A 20975-nucleotide genomic window follows, 5' to 3' on the forward strand; every position below is an offset into this window, starting at 1 on the left:
AAATCTAAGGCCTCCAAAGAGAAGTCCCCTATCTTTATCTCAGAGAGAGAAATCATCCTTTTTTTTTTTTTAATTTCAGGGAGAAGTGCAGTGTTCAGAAGGAGCCCACAGAAATTTTCAAGTCAGAATTTCCTAACTCTTGAGATAGTCAATAAATTCTGCTTTCTCCTTAGAAGAGAGTATTATTATTTCTAAAAATTAAATCAACATAAACCAGGAAACCAGGTCACCCTCCATTGGCCTCTAGTGTCTTTGTTCTCTACTGTGCTTTTTAAAATTTTTCCTACCCTAGGTGAACCAATTTGTTGAACATTCCTTGGCACTTTCCCATTTTGTGATTTGCAAATGTTTTAAATGCCACTTTAAATATAGCATAAAACATAATGCCTAGCAAATATATATACTAGTATGATATCATAAGGGTAGATTTGTACCTTAAACTAGAGTCCATGCAACTTGAAAGGCAGGTCTGTCATCTTAATCTTTTTCTTTCCCTTTTGATGCCAAAAGCAGATCTATAATTAATGTAATTATCTCACTCACACCCCATACACATTCCCCAAACCATCTTTTTAAACTCAAACTGATTCATTCACGTAGTAGCAAACAGCAAAATAAACTGGATCATAAAACCAGCTTATCATAATACCTCTAATGCATTGCCCCAAAATGGACATTGATGGGGTGCGGGGGCAGAGATGAGGCATGCAGGGATGGTACCTAATACTTCAGTATTCCCACCATTTACCAATATTGCAGTGCTGGCATCTTAACAGAATTAATCAGGAAGGAACAAATGCTATATGTATGGTTCCACTAGACCAACACAGAGGCAATGATAAAATAAGGTATGCAACTGGATTCACCTTTCCAAGAATAAATACATCAATCTTAATAGACATGAGGGGATAAAAAAAAAATTAGTCTTGCGGTAGGTAAATCAGAAAGCAAAAGTTATTTGTAACCTTTAGGTCACCTCAACCTTTTTGCTACATTTCTGAATATAGGGAAGCTGTGATTTGATTTACATCATAAATTCAGTGACAGGCACAGATTGCCTTTCTGTGTGAGGAAACAATGCCTGCAGTCACCATGCATTTTCATGTATGCAGCTGTGACCCTGGTGCTTTCAGAAGCATAGCATGGCACTCACTACATCAAATATGCATTTTAAAAGCATCTCTCTACCTGCTCAGAATTTTGATTTGAAAGTGCTGGTTAGAAGCTAAAGCCTTTTTTTTTTTTTTTTCCCTTGGTGGTAGTACTGGGGATTGAACCCAGAGCTCCATACATGCTAGGCAAATGCTTTACCACTGAGGTACATCCCTAACCTTCGAAGTTGATTTAAAAAGAAAGAAAAAAAACTCTGCAGATAAGTTGAAAGATGAATAAAACAGCATTATGAAGATTCCCCTGTGACTATTACTATAAAAAGGAAAACATGGATCCAAAAAAAAAAAAAAAAAAAAATCAAGTGATCATGAATTGTCATTTGTAGCAAAATTTTAAAGCAAATGGATTTTTTTTATACTTTCTACATAAGCTCGCAAGAAAAGGACTTAGACAAAGGTAATTTTAATTTCTACCATTTTTGAATGATCACATTTTTTTTTCTTTAGGTCTATAAGACACACTGGGAGCATATAAGATTTCTTTACAAACATACTTCATTACAATGCTTCTACCCTTACACTGAACCTTTCCCAGGACCCCTATTTTGAGGTTTGGAACTTTAATGCAAAGGTGCCTGCCAATGTTAGAAGTCTGAACTATTTTAGAAACAAGGTAATGACTGGGGAAACATAGAAGTACTTAGAGATCCAAAACCTCTCTTTCATTAAGATATGTGCCATGATCACAAGAAAAAGAAACTAGAGACAAGCAGGCCAAAATTATAACATTTTTGTGGTCTTAAAGACAGTCATCAGATTGTCATACCAATTTTTATAATTAAACATCTACACTTAAAAGAACTTATTAAGCCTTTGCTGGTGGCTAGTGCTAGCTAGAAGATTGTATAACATGTGCAGCTTATTTTTCAGATACAATTATAAATCCCAGGTGCAAATCCCAGGTGATTAGAACCATAAATTGTGAACAAAGATTTTTCTGGGTGGTGGAGGGGAGACAAAAAAGAAAACAGAAGCAAAGCATGCAGTCACAGAAAAAAAAAAAAAAATCGGACTGCAAAGAGCCAGATGGTCTTGGAAAGTATCACCGACTCTGCTTGCCTAATTACTGCCCTAGTTTCCTTTCTATCCTGAGCTCTGCTGGGCCTTTTCAGGGGCAGATTTGACACTGATACTCCATTCTTTCTCATCTTCCTTCTCCTGATTTTTATATAAATATTTCCATAATCCCTTTGAGATGTTAGGCAAAAATTTGAACACATATATGTTGGCACAATTTCTAGGAAAGTTTAAAACTCTAAAGAGAATCTCAAAATACTCCTGACTACTCCTACCCACACAAGTGGGGGGAAAAAAGACAAGTACCAACAAACTGCCAGGTACATCCAGTGAAGTGCTATACTCTGCCTTTGATAAATTCCTACTTAAAAAAAAAAAAAAAAAAAAAAACTGAAACACCATTTCCCCCAATTAAAAAAAAAAAAAAAAAAAGATGACTCCATGTGTTCCTCCCAGAAATGGTGGATCCCTAAATATTTAAGTTTTTTTTTAGTTGTAGATCTACACAACATCTTTATTTTATTGATTTTTATGAGGTGTTGAGGATTGAACCCACTGCCTCTCCTGTGTAAGGAAGCACTCCACCACTGAGTTACAACCCCAATCTAATATTTAAGTTTTTTAAACTTCAGCAAAATATAGTAATGTATTCCACTTGTTCCAATAATGTATGGCAACTCAAGAGTGTAGTACAAGTGATTTAATAAGGGTGCCGGGTATACTTTATGCTGAGTAAAACCAACAACTACACCTCAAGGGGCCCTTTTAGATAATATATTCAATTATTGAAATAACAAAAAACACCCTCCAAAAATTGCTCATTTTGACAACAAAATCACATGATAACAACTAATGTCCAATTTTTTTAAAAGCAGATTCTACGCAACCTAAGTAATATTGACTAATATATAACAGACAATGTAGAAATGAAACCCAATATTTTTATTAAAGACTAAGGTTTATTTTTAGAAAGTTACAAAAAGGAGTTTCCCTTCAGAAGAAACGTAGAAGCCCAAAAACACTAAAAATTCATTTATCTTAAGTAAACATTGAAAAAAAATCCAGAACAAATAAAATGTGGTGTATCAATGCAATGGATAAAAAGGAAATGAAGTACTGGTACATGCTACAACATGGATGAAACCTTGAAAATACTAACGTTAAGTGAAAGAAGCCAGATGAAGACATCACATGATTCCAATTATATGAAATGTCCAGAATACACAAATCCAGAGATACACATAGCATTTTCTAGGATTTGGAGGTTGAGGGTATTAGGAAATGATAATGGGTAAGGAAGTCCTTTGGAGGGTAATGAAAACATTTGGAATTAGATGTGAACAAACTATCTTTGTGAATGCAGTATACTCACTTGCACACTTGAAAGGAATGAATTTTATGGTACATAAATTATGCCTCAATAAAAAAGGCATTAAAAATTCTAAACTCTGCCAGGTACAGTGACAATGTTTAATTATAATACCAGCAGCTCAGGAGGCTAAGGCAGGAGACTCATGAGCTCAAAGCCAGCCTCAGCAACTTAGCAAGGCCCTAAGCAACTTGGTGAGACACCATCTCTAAATAAAATACATAAAAGGGCTGGGGATGTGGCTCAGTGATCGAGTGCCCCCAAGTTCAATCCCCAGTGCCCCCTCAATAAAGATTCCAAACTCAGCTACATAAATTATTAACCTTTTTTTCAATTTTAGAAGGTCATATATCATGGAAAGTATAAGTACCTTGCCAATATAATAAAAGAATAAGCTTGGGATTTCCCATTGAAAGAAAATAGTTTCAAATCAGAATCGATTCTCTCATACTCCTTGATAGATATATTTTAGAGATGGAAATGACAATTAAGCTATGTTCTTTGCCACTAATAAATGTAAAGAAAATGATGGAGCTAGGAAATCACCATATTGTAGTCATCACAGTGAAAATGGATCAGGGATGGTGAGCTTAATGAGAAGCAGGATATGTACAAGATCTCAAAGTGTCTTCCCCAAAGATTGCTTATTAGCTACAACAGAAAAATGATATCCACACACTGGAGAAACCAGACAACACACTGACTCAGTGATTAAAATTAAAATCACAGTAAGGGACAAGATGGACATCAGTACCTCCAGATGTGACATCCTCAGAGGAAACAGCATCATTTATACGGTATTCAAAAATGTGAAAAAATACCAATGCCATGAAAGACAGTAGGAGAAACAAGGTATTTTAAATGACTAAAAATATGACAACTAAAATCAACATGTAATTTTAATATAAACCCTTGGCCTGGAGGTGTAGCTCAGTATAGCATTTACCTCTTGTGCAAAAGGTCCTGGGTTCAATCCCCAGCACCACAATAAAAAAATAGATAGATAGATAGATAGATAGATAGATAGATAGATAGATAGATAGATAAATGAAAGTAAACTAGATCCTATTTATTAAAAGGGGGAAAACAAAATGTCATAAAAGGACATTACTGAGACATTTGACTAAATTAGAATATGATAAAGCAGACATGGCAAGATGTAAAGACACTGATGAATCTGGATAACTGGTATATGGAAGTTTTTGTACTATTCCTCAATCTATTCTGCAACTTTAAAATTATTTCAAAATATTAAGTTGAAAAGAAAAGTCTCCAATGACTTGCCACTACTCTTTAAATAAAACTAAGTCTATGCCAAGGCCTTGCAGAGTCTAGCCTAGGCCACCTCTCCTGTGCCTCTATCCTAGCCTCCCCCTCCTTTGCCTTCTTCGAGTCCCTCTAATGTGCCAAGCTCCTTCTCACTGCAACGTGCAGGCACTAGAGAAAACACTCTTCCTGTGTTCTTCATGTGGCTGGCTCCATGTCATCCTTGGAGACAGATAAGAAAAGAAAATGCAAAAATGGCTTAATGTGTCGAAAGAGCCAGTTAGCAAACTTTAAAATAGGGCTCTTTTACCCACAACCACAAACTGGCCTTTGTGCACTTACATCAGTATTTATCTGGGATTTTTCTCTCATCTTTCTTTATTTGAATTTCCCTTCAGTGCCAATTCAAAAGAATCAATATGAATTACAAAGTATCTCAGCCTTTGGGATACACATCTTTAAATTCTTAAAATTAACTCTCCATCCAAATGAACTACACAAATAGATGAACAAATACACATACAGAACCCATAACTTTAATCTACTCAGGGTACAACGATCCATTACTATTAGCCTAATCGCCCACTTCAGAGCATGCCATCTGCCAAATCGTTTAATATTCCCTTATTTCAGAAAGTACATCTTGATGCTGATCAGACCAAATCTTCCCACAAATAAGATTCTTAACATGTGATATTTGTGCATGTCAGCCACTGTCTGGCACATCAGAATGATGCACAAATTCTGGAACAAGCAGTTACTGCTCATGAATTCACAGCTATTTCCTCACTTAAGCTGAGAGAAGAGAGATCTTAAAGAGATTGCCATAATATGAATATGCAGAGGAAAATTAAATCAAAAGCACAGATAAAATATTGGGGGGTGGGGGGACGGAAATGGCATATTACAAAGCTAATGAGAAAATTAGCCTCCAATAACCTAAAAACCACAAAAACTTAGCTATTCATCCTTGCAACCAAAATACTAGCCAAATTTAGATTCTTTCTGCCCACTATCTATATGATTCATTATTAGAAAAATGTTTAAATAACTAAATACAGGTGTGTTACAGAAAAATGAGTTCAGACTTTTACACTTAGCTAATGTTCTTCAGTTAATCAGAGTAACCAGATGTACTACATTGTTCTTTCAATTTCCCCCATCCTTAAATGCACTGGCACATGCAGACCCATTTAAAACTTCCAACAAATCTTTTTGAAACCATAAGGGCTGCCTAGAAGGAGGATCGGGTTAAGCAATATGAACTATATTAGTTATACACACTCAAATCTAATCTTTTTCAAAGCACAGTCAGTAGATCAAAGGCATCCAAATGTCTTGTCATAATGTAGATGTCAGGCCATGGTCCTGACATATCCAAAACTCAGGACAAGTTCAGAAGACACTGAACACTATGGCAGCTTCTAAATGTATGTTCAGGATTCTTCCCCTCCTGATACTACAACCACCCACTCACCATCTGACCATGAGGAATACTAACATGTGTTGGGGCCATGGAATTATATCATTAAACCAATCAGTGATCCCTTACATTCTTTCTCTTGCATCCACAGTTGGTTTGCTCTCTTTGGACTCATTTTCTTTTAGAGTTGTCCTCTGGTGCTGCCCTGGCTTCTCCACTGTGCATGGCTGACATGGAAAACAAACTTGGTGCCTTGGTTTTTATGGAACATACAGACTTCTTGCCTCTCAAATAAACAGGGAATAGAAGAGAGGAAACATGACTAAGCCGCTCAAGACCCAATCCAGTCTACCCCACAGTGTTCCTGCAACTCACATGTGGTGCCACCAAGCCCTCGGGGGCTAAAGAAATTTTTCTCAAGTGTGATCCACAAATTACCTGGATCCATATCACTGAGAAACTGGATAAACCTGCCAATTCTCAAGTCTCACACAAAACTACTGAAGGAATTAGACTCTCTGGTAAGCCACACTAAGAAACTATCCTTTTAACAAGCTCCCCAGGTGGTTTTTATGCATGAGAACTTTGAAAACCACTAAGTTCTAAGCACAACAAAAGGAACACCCTCTCTAGGGCTCCTTCAGGAAATTCACAGCAGCCAAGAGAAACCACTGGCTAACCTTCGTGGTCCTCATATATTCTCTCTCCACTCTCACTCTGGCACAACTTATGCAATTCAGTACATAACCATTTAAAAGAACTAAGTATTCTGTTTTTAGTATGATTCAAATTAATCAGTCATTATGACAAAAAAGAACAAACTTAGACCCAAAACCATAAAAACATAGATTGGTTTCATATTCAAAAAGCTGACAGTTATTTGTCATGCTTCTGTTGTAAAAGAATCCTACAGCATAACCAGAGGATACCTCTTAGCGGAGTTTTAAGCTCCCTGTATCCTCTCTATCCTTGCACACACAGCTTGCCGGTTGCCTCTCCAAGGTTGGATGATGTTGCCAACCAACACGTGGCAAAGGCGGTTCTAAAATAGCATGAGGATTTCATGCTCGACTCAGGTAATACAGCTCTCTTGAGGGGAAATCTGCTCTTCAGGTTCACCTCTTCTCTGTTTTTGCCATCCACATCTCCCCTAGAGGAACTTAAGGCTCTTATACACTCAATTACACTCTACTGATTTATAGTGCCAAAGAGCCATTCACATAAGGGCCCTCCATAAATGTTATCGGATTATGCCAACTCGGGTGACTGACCCTGGACTTTTCAATGTGCCACCTATTTAAAGACAAACCTTACTCATCCAATTCTCCTCAGCTTCTCAAACTAGGCTCCCTTATCCACACCTTATACCTAATGTCTTTTAAAGACAGTGCTCATAGGATGTTGTGGTGCACATCTATGATCCCAGCTCCTCAGGAGGCTAAGGCAGGAGGGTTACAAGTTTGAGGTCAGTCTCTGCAACTTAGCAAGACCCTGTCTCAAAAAGGGATGGGGATATAGCTCAGTGGTAGAGTACCCCTGGGTTCAACCCCTGTATCATGCCAAAAAATAAACAAACAAAACAAAAACAGACTGCAATTAGAAGAACCAATATAAGAGAAAATGAATTATAAACAAAACAACAGATAAAACACTACAGATGACTGAAGGCCCAGCAAGTACACACAGTGAGCCCTATGAAAATGGGAATAACCTTGATTCTTCTGTATGAAAGAAAAGTTCTTTTTACCATCAACTAAACCAGTGCTTCTTAAACATTACAGAATTACCTGGAAAATCTTTCTAAAACACAGGCTGACTCAGGCAACATGGATGGAGTTAGAGACACCACCTTCCTAACAAGCTCCCAGTTACTGCTGCTGCTTCTGTGGCTCTGCTACTTATTGTGTGGTGGGATAACAGCAGCATCAGCATCACCTGGAGCTTGTTAGACAGGCACCCTGGGCCCATCCTCCACCTATGGAAAGAGGATCTGCAGTTCAACAAGATCCCCATAGATAAGTATGCACATTAAAAAACAGCTGACCACCATCTTGTACTGAATGAATCAGAGTCACCAGGGATCCTTTAAAAAATACTGGGCCTCCCAGCAAAGATTCTGATTCAGTTGGTAGGGGACATTTGATTGCTTCCATGTTTTTAAGAACATCCAGGTGGTTCTAATGAACAGGACTGTTGAGAATCAAAGAATAAAATACCCTACTGAGTGGGAGTATGGAGTAACTGTTAATGGGTGAGGAATTTCTTTGAGGGATGATTAAAATGTTCTAAAATTGATTATGGTGATAGTTGTATAATTCTCTGACTATACAAAAACCCACTGAAGTGTATACTTTAAATGGGTCAGTTGTATGGTATGTGGATTGTATTTCAATGAAACTGTTACACAAACATTAAACTAAGAAACTTAATAACTTGTCTATTTAAATAAATAAATAATCCTCAATGAACAACAGTGAAATGGAATTATTTTCTACCCTGTCTCTCCAGAAATATTAAGATCTTGTCGTCTCTTCAGTATCATAGTCAAGGCAATAGAAGAAGAAGAAACCTGAAACTAAAAACTTGCATTACAAAGAACACTACTATGGAAGAAGAAAAAGAGGAAGAGGAAGAAAAGGAGGAGAAGGAAGAAGAAGAAGAAATAAAGACAAGTGAAGGAAGGAAGGAGGAAGAGAAGAAAGGAAGAAAATCATATTTGTCAATTTGGAAAACTGTACCCTATGCATCACAAATTTCTACAGTATTTTCAAATAAGTAATTTTCCTTTGCTCCCCCTATTTAAAAATAAATCAGTGAATTCAGTGTACCCTATTCTTCCAAGTTTTCTGTATGTTTGAAGACACTCAAAAACATGCTAAGAAAAAAATATATAAAATATGAATCTGACTTTATTTTTTAAAAGCCTTAAGAAACTCTCAATAATATACTTATTTTAAAAAAAAAGATCATAAGCAGCACTAAAACTATAGGAAAGAGCATGGTAATTAATATAGGAGATACTGTTTTCTCATTATCAAAAGGAAAGCACTATAAATACAGGTAAGGAATATGCACCATACTACATTGGAGACTCAGCTTCTAACACCTGTGGTAGTAAATTCTCAAAACTACATGTGCAGTAAGATGAAGCCAATGATGGCTCATGAGGACCTAATTTATTCTCCCTGTTGGATCACCATAGCCCATGTAAGCCATCTCTCCCTGCTCCATAAGCCAGTGCCTTGCTTATGGTCCCGTATTCTCAATCCTTTACAGGCACAGTCTAGATGCATAACTAAACAGAGTTCCTAGGGCACATAAACTGGTTATGTGCATCTCTAGGCCCTGTGCAAACTGAGAGCACTTCTCTTAAGAAACAGTTTTCTGACACTCCCAGGTAAAATCATCATTCAGGTGAGTATGATGCCCTCCTTGTCCATAACTCCCTTATACAAATTCAATGCATTTTACTAATTTATTGCTGTATTTTATTTTTTAAAGAAAATTTTACTTTATTACACTCTTAGATGACAAAGAAAAGGTAAACCAATGCTCCTAATTATTCACCTTGGCCTCAGCAATAATACTTGCAAACCATAGTGTCCCATTACTTTTTATAGTGAGGAAGCTCACCATCCTGCCTAACCTACACTCCTCCTACTTTAAGAATATCTGCTCCATGACCTCTTCAATTTTCATAGTAATAGGGAGATAATTACATTTTCTAAAGCAAAAAAGAATGACCTGAATTTTGGGTAACAGATTTAACTTCCAAGAAAGCAACTCTGAAAGCCACATTGGTGATACCCAGCTGCTGTCACCTCCATCTCATTCCTCTGAGTTTTTGAAACACTAGCTTCTGAGAATGAAGACCCACAATCACTGTGCATACATCCTGCTGAATTAAATAACGAACTCTTAATGGGTTGTCCTGTCACAATCCATAACTCAGTTAACAATTCACTTTTTGTTTTCTTTTTAGAAAGACAGAAGAAAAGGCTTACCTAATAGTATATATATCCTGAATATTCTTCTCCCCACCTTGTCCTTCCTTTAAAGCTTGCATTTGTAATAATTTCATAATGGATTTTATCAGGCCATGTGTATTCCTGTAAGAAACATAATAACATGTTAAATATTATAAAGTGCATATGCTAAACAGATGCTTTATCCTGCTTGTGTATGTGTGTGTTTTGTTGGTACTGGGGTTTGAATTCAGGGCCTTACACATGCTAGGCAAGTGTTCCATCACTGAGCTATACCCCAGTCCAATCCTACCGTTATTAAGTAACTGAATATTTGCCACCCACATTGAACAGTAGCCACCACAGGCATCCAGCTCATTCTGCAGCACAGCAAAGACCTATCCAACACATTTAAGGGAGGAGACAAGTAGCTAAAGAATTCAACCACCTAACTAGCAATCATCCCCTACACTCTCTTGGGGAAAAACCAATGAGGAAAAAGACAAACATTACCTCCACATAATTTCAGAAGTGTCCACATCAGTTACTCATGACAAATTATCAAGTCTTTCATTTATAAATATTAGCAGACCATGAAAAGTAACCAGTCATATGAAATGGATCAACTACCCAAAAAAGTAGGCTAGGGAACCAGAGTAAATAACTCCCATTAAAAGAGAACTAATGGAAGGGAGAATAACACTAATTTTTTTTTCCTTATTTTCTATAAGTGGTTGAAGGAGAATATATCAAAAAGAAAAAATAGCCTGCTCTTTTTAAATGCAGATCTCCCTTGGGAAGTAGAAAGAAATCATACAAATATATATTAAAAAAGAAGAGTATGTGTTTAAAAAAAAACTATTTTTTTTATTATGGTTGTTAATAGTTGTTCAGCATCTCCTGTAAACTAAGCACTCTCTTTAGTCCTTAAATGTATTATTATGTCAACTTACTATTTAGAGTGGAGTAGTATGCAAATCGTTATTAACTTTCTTTGGGCATTAGGACAAGAATTTGACTTAATTAGATATCATTTAGGGCATTTATGTGAGATATCACTGAATGAATTTTTTTTATGGCATTTAAAGTTTTCCAACTGGCAAAAGGTTTAACCACATAGACGATCTCACTGTCTAATAGAGTACACCAGCCAGCCACACATGACTACTAAGCATCAATAATATGGCTAATTCAAATCGAGATGTGCAATAAGTGTAAAATACATGCTGGATTTGCCAGGCTCAATTGCACATGCCTGTAATCTCAGATACTGGGAAGGATAAAGCAGAAGAATCACCAGTTCAAGAGCAAACTGGACAATTTAACAAGACCCTGTCTCAAAATAAAACTTAAAAAAAAAAAAAGGACTGGGGATATAACTCAGTGGTAAAGCACATTCTTAGCATGTGCTAGACCCTAAATTCTATCTCTAATACTTGGGAAAATTTATGCTATATTTAAGACTTAAAACAGAAAAGTATGTAAAATATCATGTATAATTTTTATGTTGATTACATGCTGAAATAAAGTTTGATATGTTGGGTTATGTAAAATGCATTAAAAATTATCATCATCTGTCTCTTTACTTTTTTAATGTGGCTACAAGAAAATTTTCAATTACATATGTGGCTTGCATTTGTGGCTCATGTTATGTTTCCATTATACAGCACTGCTGTGTATGTCCATATGGTTTAGTTCCTAAGTGGATTCTTTGGGGAATGTTGAGGTTTCCTTGCAGTTGAAGCATTTTCCACAATGGTATGTTTTCTTTCACATGGATCCCCTTATGACCATGCAGTGTAGGCTCCTGAATTAATCATTTGTGACAGTGTCACACATGTATGTTTCTCTCCTGTATGCATCCTTTGGTGAAAAGAGATCTCAACACTGAATAAAGCCTTTCCCTTAAAGATTCTCTCTTGTTCGTGATCTCAAAGATTAGCTTTGCCCACATCCCCTACCTTAGTGTTTTCTATTCATGTTACTTTGATCAAAATGGCCACTAAATTATGTATAATTTTTATGTTGGTTACGTAAAATAGGAGCCACATTCAAACAGTCATAGTTAATATCACCATGGTTCAATAAAAATTAAAGAAGAGATCTTTTAAAAACTAGAATGAACTGTGACTGTCTTAGGAAGGTTGGGAGATACATGGCCCTGTTTTCTTCCTTTGGAACTGCTGAGATGCTTCTGAGTACCTTCTCAACTGAAACTCTTAAGTTTCTAGTCTCTTCCTATTCTGAAGCTAAGGAAGAAGATATCTCAACATTCACATCCTTCTCTGCAATTCTTTATATCCATTCACGTTTACAGAATCAGAATCTTTCTGTAGCTAAGGATCCTGGACTGTAAGGAATTATATCAAATTCCTCACTTCCTGTGAGGAATTATATCAAATTATTCACTTCCTGTGAGGAATTATATCAAATTTTTCATAATTCTTCACAATACTTTCCTTTACAAACACCTGGTGATCCTTTGACGTGGAAATGATAACTGCTCTATCACCAGTTTATTAAGAAGCTGTCCCTAGGTGTGAATGTCTGGCCTTAGGCACTGATAGCAGAGCTCATAGTCTCCTCAGAGCCTCAAAGGGACCCAACTCCTCCAAATATATACATTTTCTAAAGCTCCTCACCCGTTCTCAGGATTGCATCTTGCCCTCTGAAATTCAGTATCTCAGGATAATACAAGTCTTAGGTCTCTGACCCAGGCCTGTGCCCAGATATTATAAGATACCATGAAATCTCAGACCTGTAGCTATATTGAACAGACAAATTCTCATTATTACTGAGTGAGTGAACTGTTCTAAAAATCCAGTATTGACTTGAGACTTATCCAGGGGCTCTATTTGGTTTTCCCTGGTGACAGAGTCACTACATGTTCAGAAGCCTTCCTGTCTTCTAGTCTTCAATGTGTACGCAACTGGAAAGCAGCTCTAACATCTGATTTAATCTAAAATGACTCCTTGTACAGCTGGAAGAAGTTCAGGCCTCAACTAATAACCTCACAAGGCTACTCCTTGGGTGTAATGATTAGTTAAATTTTAGATGATCTGTGTTGATTAAATTTCTGATTGAATTCCTTCCAAGAATATGGATTCATTAAATCTTTTTTGCAAACTTTTTTTACTTATGTTAGTTTTCTTTAACTAAGATTTGTCATAGACCTGAAGTTTTAGAAAGGACAGATAATAGACCTATGATTTTTAAAGAGTTTGGATCCCCTACTCTTTTCTCAAAGCAGTAGAATCCAAGCAAAACGCAAATACATCTCATTTGCATTTAATTCCATGGAATTCAAAGAAGCAACTAGGGCTGATAAATAAACACCAGCTTTTTTTTTTTAGAATTTTTTTTTAATATTTATTTTTTTTAGTTATTGGTGGACACAACATCTTTGTTTGTATGTGGTGCTGAGGATCGAACCCGGGCAGCACGCATGCCAGGTGAGGGCGCTACTGCTTGAGCCACATCCCCAGCCCCAAACACCAGCTTTTTAATCTTTATGTTAGATCTCCTTTGTTCTCATTATTTAAATATTTCAAGTGGGTTGAGAGGGATGGTTTCAGACTGATTTATATTTAAACTCTTGCTTTAACTCTAATAAACTAGGGAAATTGGGCTACTTAATACCAAGGAATCTGAACATTCCCATCTGTAAAATCCAAAATCATGATAATAAACTCACCTTTCATGCTTTATTATTAGATAAGTATATCAGTAAAGTACCTATTTATTATTAGATAAGTATATCAGTAAAGTACCTATTTTTCAAAATATTGTGGTAATATAATGTTTAGATTATATCACAAAGATTATAACCTTTCCCTCTTTACCAATGAGGCTGTGGAAGCCCAATTTTCAGAGCTAATAAATGCTGAAGCCCTGAATCTGCCTGAAACTAACTTCAAACCACCTTAACTTCTAAAACTCCCTAGTATTTTTTCTCTCTCCCCACAAAACCCACTTTCTGGTTTGCAAGAATTTTGTTACTCTGTATGTGAAGTCTGCCATTGCAAAATTTAAAATTTTTATTGAATTCTTTATGATTGTAGTAATAAGATATGATAGTTTGAATAATGGTAAAAATCAAAATTAGAAGGAAACATAAATAGTAAAGAAGCAAAAATAAAAAAGAAGATAATTTTTTTCTTTTTTTTTTTTTTTTTTACTGGATTTCAGTCTTCAAACTGAAAAGGCTACCAGTAGTACTAGGCAAGATTTCTGGGAAAAATAAATAAATAAATAAATTATATATATATATATATATATATATATATTACTAATATTTTTCAAATCCAGAGTTAAAAAGAATAGTCTATGAATGCTTAGATTTTAAGAAACAAAATCTATAAAATAGATACCATCAGAATAAAATGTCTAATTTGGTATCAGCTTTTTTTCCTCACTGTTTTCTTTTCTTTTGAGATAGGATCTTGGTTTCAAACTCCTGGGCTCAAGTGATCCTCCCACCTCAACCTCCCGAGGAACTGGGACCATAGGCAGGTGCCACCACACCCAGCTATTATTAGAATTCTCATGTACAAACCTGAATGGAGCAAAAAACAAAAAAGAATAAGTGTAATGTATGAGGACAAAATAAATATTTTAAGACATAACACTCTAAATTTTTTTCTTAAAGTTCGCCAGTTAAAAGGGCTGGGGGGATAGCTCAGTGTTAGAACACGTGCCTAGAATTCTTGAAGCACTGTATATGATCACCATCACAGGGGAAAAAAAAAAAGATAATGTATGGTAATTGCACAAATCTTATAAATATACTAAAAAACAGTCAATTATACACTTTAGAAAGTTTATTTTAAAAGTGAATCATCTGGGGGCTGGAGATGGTGGCTCAAGCGGTAGCGCGCTCGCCTGGCATGCGTGCAGCCCGGGTTCGATCCTCAGCACCACATGCCAACAAAGATGTTGTGTCCGCCGAGAACTAAAAAAACAAAATATTAAAAATTCTCTCTCTTTCTCTCTCTCCTCTCTCACTCTCTCTTTTAAAAAAAGTGAATCATCTGTTTTTTAACATATTCATAAGAAATAATTGAGGGAATGAAAAGACACAAACTACAAGGAACTTTGGTCTTTGAAGAGAAAAAAGTAGATAGAGTCTAAGATGAAATATTTGTAACACATGACAAAAGGTTCATATCCACAAAACAAGAAAAGCAACAAAATAAGACAAGTCATAGAATAGAAAAATAAGCAGAGAATATAGATATGCAAATAACAAAAAAAATAAGATTAATCATATCCAGTGTTGATGAGTGAATGGGGAAATAAGCATTTTTGTGTTTCAGTCTTTAATGGAGAGCAATTCACATCATCTATAAAAATTTTAAATGACTATATCCTTTCCCTCATAAATTCTGCTTCTAGAACCAATCCTACAGTTAAACACTTACATCAAAAGAAGATATCACATTACATTTGTTATCTTGAAAAATGAAATAGAGCCGGGTTTAGTGGCTCATGCCAATAATCCTAGCAACTCTGGAGGCTGAGGCAGGAGGAATGCAAGTTCAGGGCTCGCCAGGGCTACTTAAGGAGACCCCGCCTCAAAATACAAAGATAAAAAGTGATGGAGATGTAGATCAGTGGTAAAGCACCCCTGGGTTCAATCCCCAGTACCACATAGACACACACATACACACACACACACACACACACACACACAAAGACAGAATACATATTTACCAATAAGGAAATGGTTAAAATATAAAACATCTGATTATAGAACACTCCAAACCTGTTAATAAGGATACAAACAGATGGATAAATAGTGACATGGAAAGCTTTCCATTGCATATTAAGTGGAGACACAAGCTTTAGGACAAATTTTAAACACCTGGTGTATGTGCGTAGAAATGCTTTTAAAAATGGGATTCCAAAGAGTTAGTTATTCCCTAACTCTATGCACCTGGACCTGGGTTCAGACACCCTAGCTTTCTTTATATCTTAGAGGAAACCAAGGCCAGGACTTGGGAGAACCTCTCACATGCCATAATATTGCTAAGGCTTTCCAGACCTGCCATTTCCTACTTTTCATCAGGATCAAATAAAAAGTGAATTTTTAAAAATAAAATAAGATGATACAAAGAAATTTTACCACTTACTACTTTCACAATCTAGAAATGCCACTCTCTGGATTTTCAAAAAAGTATGAACAACTTTATTAGTTTAAAAAAGGAAAAGGGAGTGAGGGTGTAGCTCAGTGGTAAAGCACATGCCCAGCATGCACGGGGCCGTGGGCTCCACCTCCTAGTACCACAAATAAAAAGGGCTGGGGGGAATTTATAATCTCAACTGAGTAAGGACTTCTGAACACAAATAGAAGATTATACCTGATCTCCTGACTAGATAGTATGAGCAAAATTTAAATAAACAATAAAATAACCAGTGTCTTATTTAGAAGCTATCTTCAGCCACAGTTTAGCACAGACAAAAAGCATGTTGTTTAATTTGAGAAAGTAGGCTTCCAAAGAACATTTTTAGGAACTGGAATTAGCCTTCAGACAAGCAGGCTGTATGAGTTTGAGGTACACAGAACAGTTAATTAACAAATCAAAGACAAGACTTTAATCAGGGCAAAAAAAAAAAAAAAAAGCTGATTAGATATTATGCCTGACTTATTCATAGCATAATGTGTTCAGGGGATATCATTAACATAACAAGCACATCCTTCTATTCCCACTTCAGCATCTGAATTCCACCTCATAGTCAACATGTCCAAAACTGAACTTCTGTTCTCCCCATACACCTGGTCGTCTAATGTTCCCTATCTACTTATAGAGAAATCAAACCAGAAATAAGGTGTCTCCTTTGACGGATCCCTCACAGGCATCTTTATAGTCAATCCATCTCAAACGTTTCACCCACTAAAAACCTCACAAATCTATCTATATCTCTAGTGGAGGCAGACATCAACTCTCACCTGAACATCAGCCACAGCCACCTAAGCTCATCTCCCTGATCTACTCTATCTGCCTACCCCAAAGCTAACACTTTCAATTGTATCTTCATGCTGCAGCCAGATTACTATTTTTGGAACCACTGATACCCACTAGATAAAATACTTCAATAGATTTCCTCTGCACCCCAGATAAAGACCCAAATCCTCGATCATCCATCACAGCCTGCATTGTCTGGCCCCCACCGTTTTCCCAGCCTCATCTCAAACCACTCTCCACTTGCTCTAAGCATTCTTTTAGGCTTCCTAGTAGCCATCTTTCCTTCCACAACAGGGACTCAACACATACCATTTCCTGCACCTGAAATGTTTTGCGCTCTTGTGTTTGCCTTGATAACGCGTACACATTCCTTGATCGCATCTTAGGCATTAGTTCCTTGGGAAAGCCTTCCTTAATAACTTAAGGCAATGCCCTCTAATTAAGGCACTTCCAGCGCACTGTATGTGGTCTGAATGTAGTGTCATATGCATAGTTTCATGAACGTTTTTGAACATGTAAAACTATGTGCTTGTCATAGTACCCTCTACAGCAGAAACACCACGAGTGTAACAATGATGCCTGCTCAACTCACATGACATCACAGGAAAACAAGGGAAAAAATAAACTTGTGGGCTAAGGTTATAGCTCAGTGGTAGAGTGTTTGCCTAGCACATGTGAGGCAACAAGTTAGATCCACATAAAAATAAATAAAATGAAGGTTTTGTGTTCATCTACAACTAAAAAATATATATATTTTTTAAAAAGAAAGAAACTCACTAAATGTGTTCATGGCTCACATGGATGCATATATCTAAGGTATTGTCTTGCTCATCTCCAGAGAGGATCTCTCAAGGTAATTTCTAGTTTTGGAATGACATGATTTTATACATGCACATTGAAATTAGAGTATCTGATATATTTAATTTTCAAAATTCATTGCTTGGTTTTTTACTAAATAAACCAGTACAGATAGTATTACTAGTTGTGGCTACACAGGGCCATTCATTTAAAAATCACACATTTAGCCAATGAAGGAATTATAAGTGAAGGAATTGCAATGAAGGAAAATAATATTAATATAATGCATTTACATCATCAAGCAATGAAACAACCCTATTGGGGCAAGGGAGTGGCAGTTTTTTTGTTGGAGTTTTGTTTGTTTTTCTCATTTAATACATGGACTTAATAATATTAAAACCTACTTTGATTCCTAATAGAAGAAAGAGAATATTTAGATGATATACAGAATTTTAACTGCTCTGTTGAAAACTTTTAACCATATAGATAAATCTAAGTCCTAAGAGAGTTTCAGAAATATTACATGGCCCCTGTAACTTGATATAAGAGCACGAACCACCTTTGGAAAGATGCTATTTTCTTTCCCTCCCTTCTACCTTAACTCATTTATTATGTATGAAGATCACTGAATAATAATAGAATTTTTGAGATTTATTTAACCCTGCCTGAAGATGTTCCTAAACAGTATATCCAAAAAACAGCCATAAAAAATAGAGGGAATAGCCAGGCATGTTGGTGAATGCCTGTAATTGCAGCTACTTAGGAAGCTGAGGCAGGAGGATCACAAGTTCCAAGCCAGTCTGGGCAATTCAGTGGAATCCTGTCTCAAAAATGAAAAAAAGGGCTGGGTACATAACTCTGTGGTAGAATGCTTGCCTAGCATGTGTGAGCGCAGTACAAGAAAAAAAAAAAAAAAGAGTGGGGGGCGGGGAGAAGGCAAGGGAAGGGAAGGAAGGATGTTGAGAGCCACAGCCGAAGGGGCCCCAGCAAACTTCCAGCTGCCATCAAACTTCCAGCTGCCAGCTGATGATTGGCTCACAGCGGCCCCAGCAACATCTAGCTGATTGGCTCCTCTGCTGTGATGCTCATTGGACTGTTTCCCTGCCCTTTCAGACCACGGAGCTGCTCATTGGGGGACTTTTTTGGCTCCGCCCACACGACCCAGCCAATCGGCCTCAAGAGCAGGAGGATTGTGGGAGGTGGTGTGGCTGGTGGTTGAGGGAGAGGCTTGTGGGAAGCTAATGATGGCAGTTGGGCTCTGAGGGTTTTTCCTGAGGAGCTCTTTTGTTTGGCCTGTGTGGTTCTAAAAATAAAGTTTGTTTCTTTTGACAAGTGGCTCCTGAATGTGCCCAGCCAGACTGCGGCATTTGGTGGCCCGTACGTCTAGAGTATAAAAAAAGAGGGAAAATAATATAGTTTCAAAGGATGTTTAAAAAGAGAAAAGAGAACTGAAAAATATATCAAAAATATTTAAACTATGAGCTCATTAATATTTTTTTAGTTGTCAATGGACCTTTATTAATTTATTTTTATGTGGTACTGAGAATCGAACCCAGTGCCTCATGCATGCTGGTAGAGAGTTAGCTAACTTGTATTCTCCAAAGGCAAGCACTCACTGAGCTATAGCCCCAACCCATCATTAATGTTTTTTTATGAAAGAAAGGTCACCATGGAAAAGCTGTTGAAAAAAAAAAAAAGTACTCATTATTTTGGAATTTAATAAACAAAAGAAAGAATTATGTATATATCCTAACTTTCCTTTACAAATTGTCCTTTTAGTAAATATTGGGAAGTTTTTCTTGGTAGTCATAAATCAAGAAATAAGGAAAGAAAAACAAATGACAGTAATAGAATGTCACCATTTGAAACTCCTAACCCAAGGAATTAATGGACCTAGTCACTGAGTTTCAATGGCTACTAACATCATCAAAAAGGAAAATAATCAGATATTATTTGTCTTTTAACAGAAGAACACAATACCACTGATGAAGAAGTCTCTCCTCACCAGGCTGTCCTGAAGAATCAATGAGGAATTTCAGGTGAAGTTCTAAAGCACAAGGAATGCACAGAGCTAATACTCAAGGAAGGGTAGTTTCCTCCCTTAACCACCCCTCCCACTAGCAACCAATGCAGTGGTTGTTTCCATTATTATTCCTGTTTGGAAATATCATTTACACTTTTTAAAAAACATCTGGACCAATAAGAGGAGGAAATAAAACATGCAGTATCCCACCATCCTAGTGTCATCTTTGACACCAACTCTCTTCTCAACCTCTCCTCCCTCTATCCCTATCAGAGCAACACAGATGTGATCTCAGTCACTTATGCTTAAGCATGATTATTTCAAAGCTAGATCTAAACTGGATGAGCAGCACCTATTTCCAAGGTCATGGCTCTCCTTCAATTTCAATCCCAATGCAAAAGGTTCCTCAGAAACAGCATTCAGGTCTCCTCTCTCTTTGGGGAATTAATGTTCCTTCTCAACTCATTTGCTTGGTATATGTGCACACAATGAAGACACAGCTGGTAGAGAGTTAGTTACCTTGTATTCTCCAAAGGATACTTGTAAGTCCTAACCCCCCACTCCTGTGAATGTGACTTTATTTTGAAATAGTATCTTTGCTGATATAATTATACCTATAATCCCAGAGGCTTGGGAGGCTAAGCCAGGAGGATCATGAGTTCAAAGCCAGACTCACCAAAAGCAAAGCACCATGCAACTTAGTGAGACTCTGTCTCTAAATAAAAAACAAAATAGGTCTGGCTCAGTGGTCAAGTGCCCCTGAGTTCAAGCCCTGGTACCCAAAAAAAAAAAAAAAAAATAGATTTCAAGATGAGGTCTTCTTGAGTCTTAAATCCAATAATAGGTATCCTTACAAGAGAGAAAGAAAACAAAAACAGAATATTTGAGAAAAAGAGATACACAGAGATACCGCCTATAACAGTTCAGAGGCAGAAAATGTAGTTATGCATCCACAAGCCAAAGGATGCCAGGGCTTG

At 36.7% G+C, this 20975-nt stretch overlaps 1 protein-coding gene across 3 annotated transcripts in view; it reads right to left on the reverse strand.

The window, feature by feature from the left end:
- The window catches only part of FOCAD (focadhesin), a 283295-nt gene that overhangs the window by 226074 nt on the left and 36246 nt on the right, over positions 1-20975 (reverse strand). For all 3 annotated transcript variants that reach the window (XM_081282574.1, XM_081282573.1, XM_081282575.1), the window contains one exon: positions 10252-10356. In XM_081282574.1, the coding sequence (XP_081138700.1) occupies positions 10252-10356 (105 nt within the window). The remainder of the gene's footprint in view (positions 1-10251; positions 10357-20975) is intronic.

The sequence above is a fragment of the Spermophilus citellus genome, assembly GCF_964194105.1.
Source record: "Spermophilus citellus genome assembly, chromosome: 2".
Taxonomy (NCBI): Eukaryota; Metazoa; Chordata; class Mammalia; order Rodentia; family Sciuridae; genus Spermophilus; species Spermophilus citellus.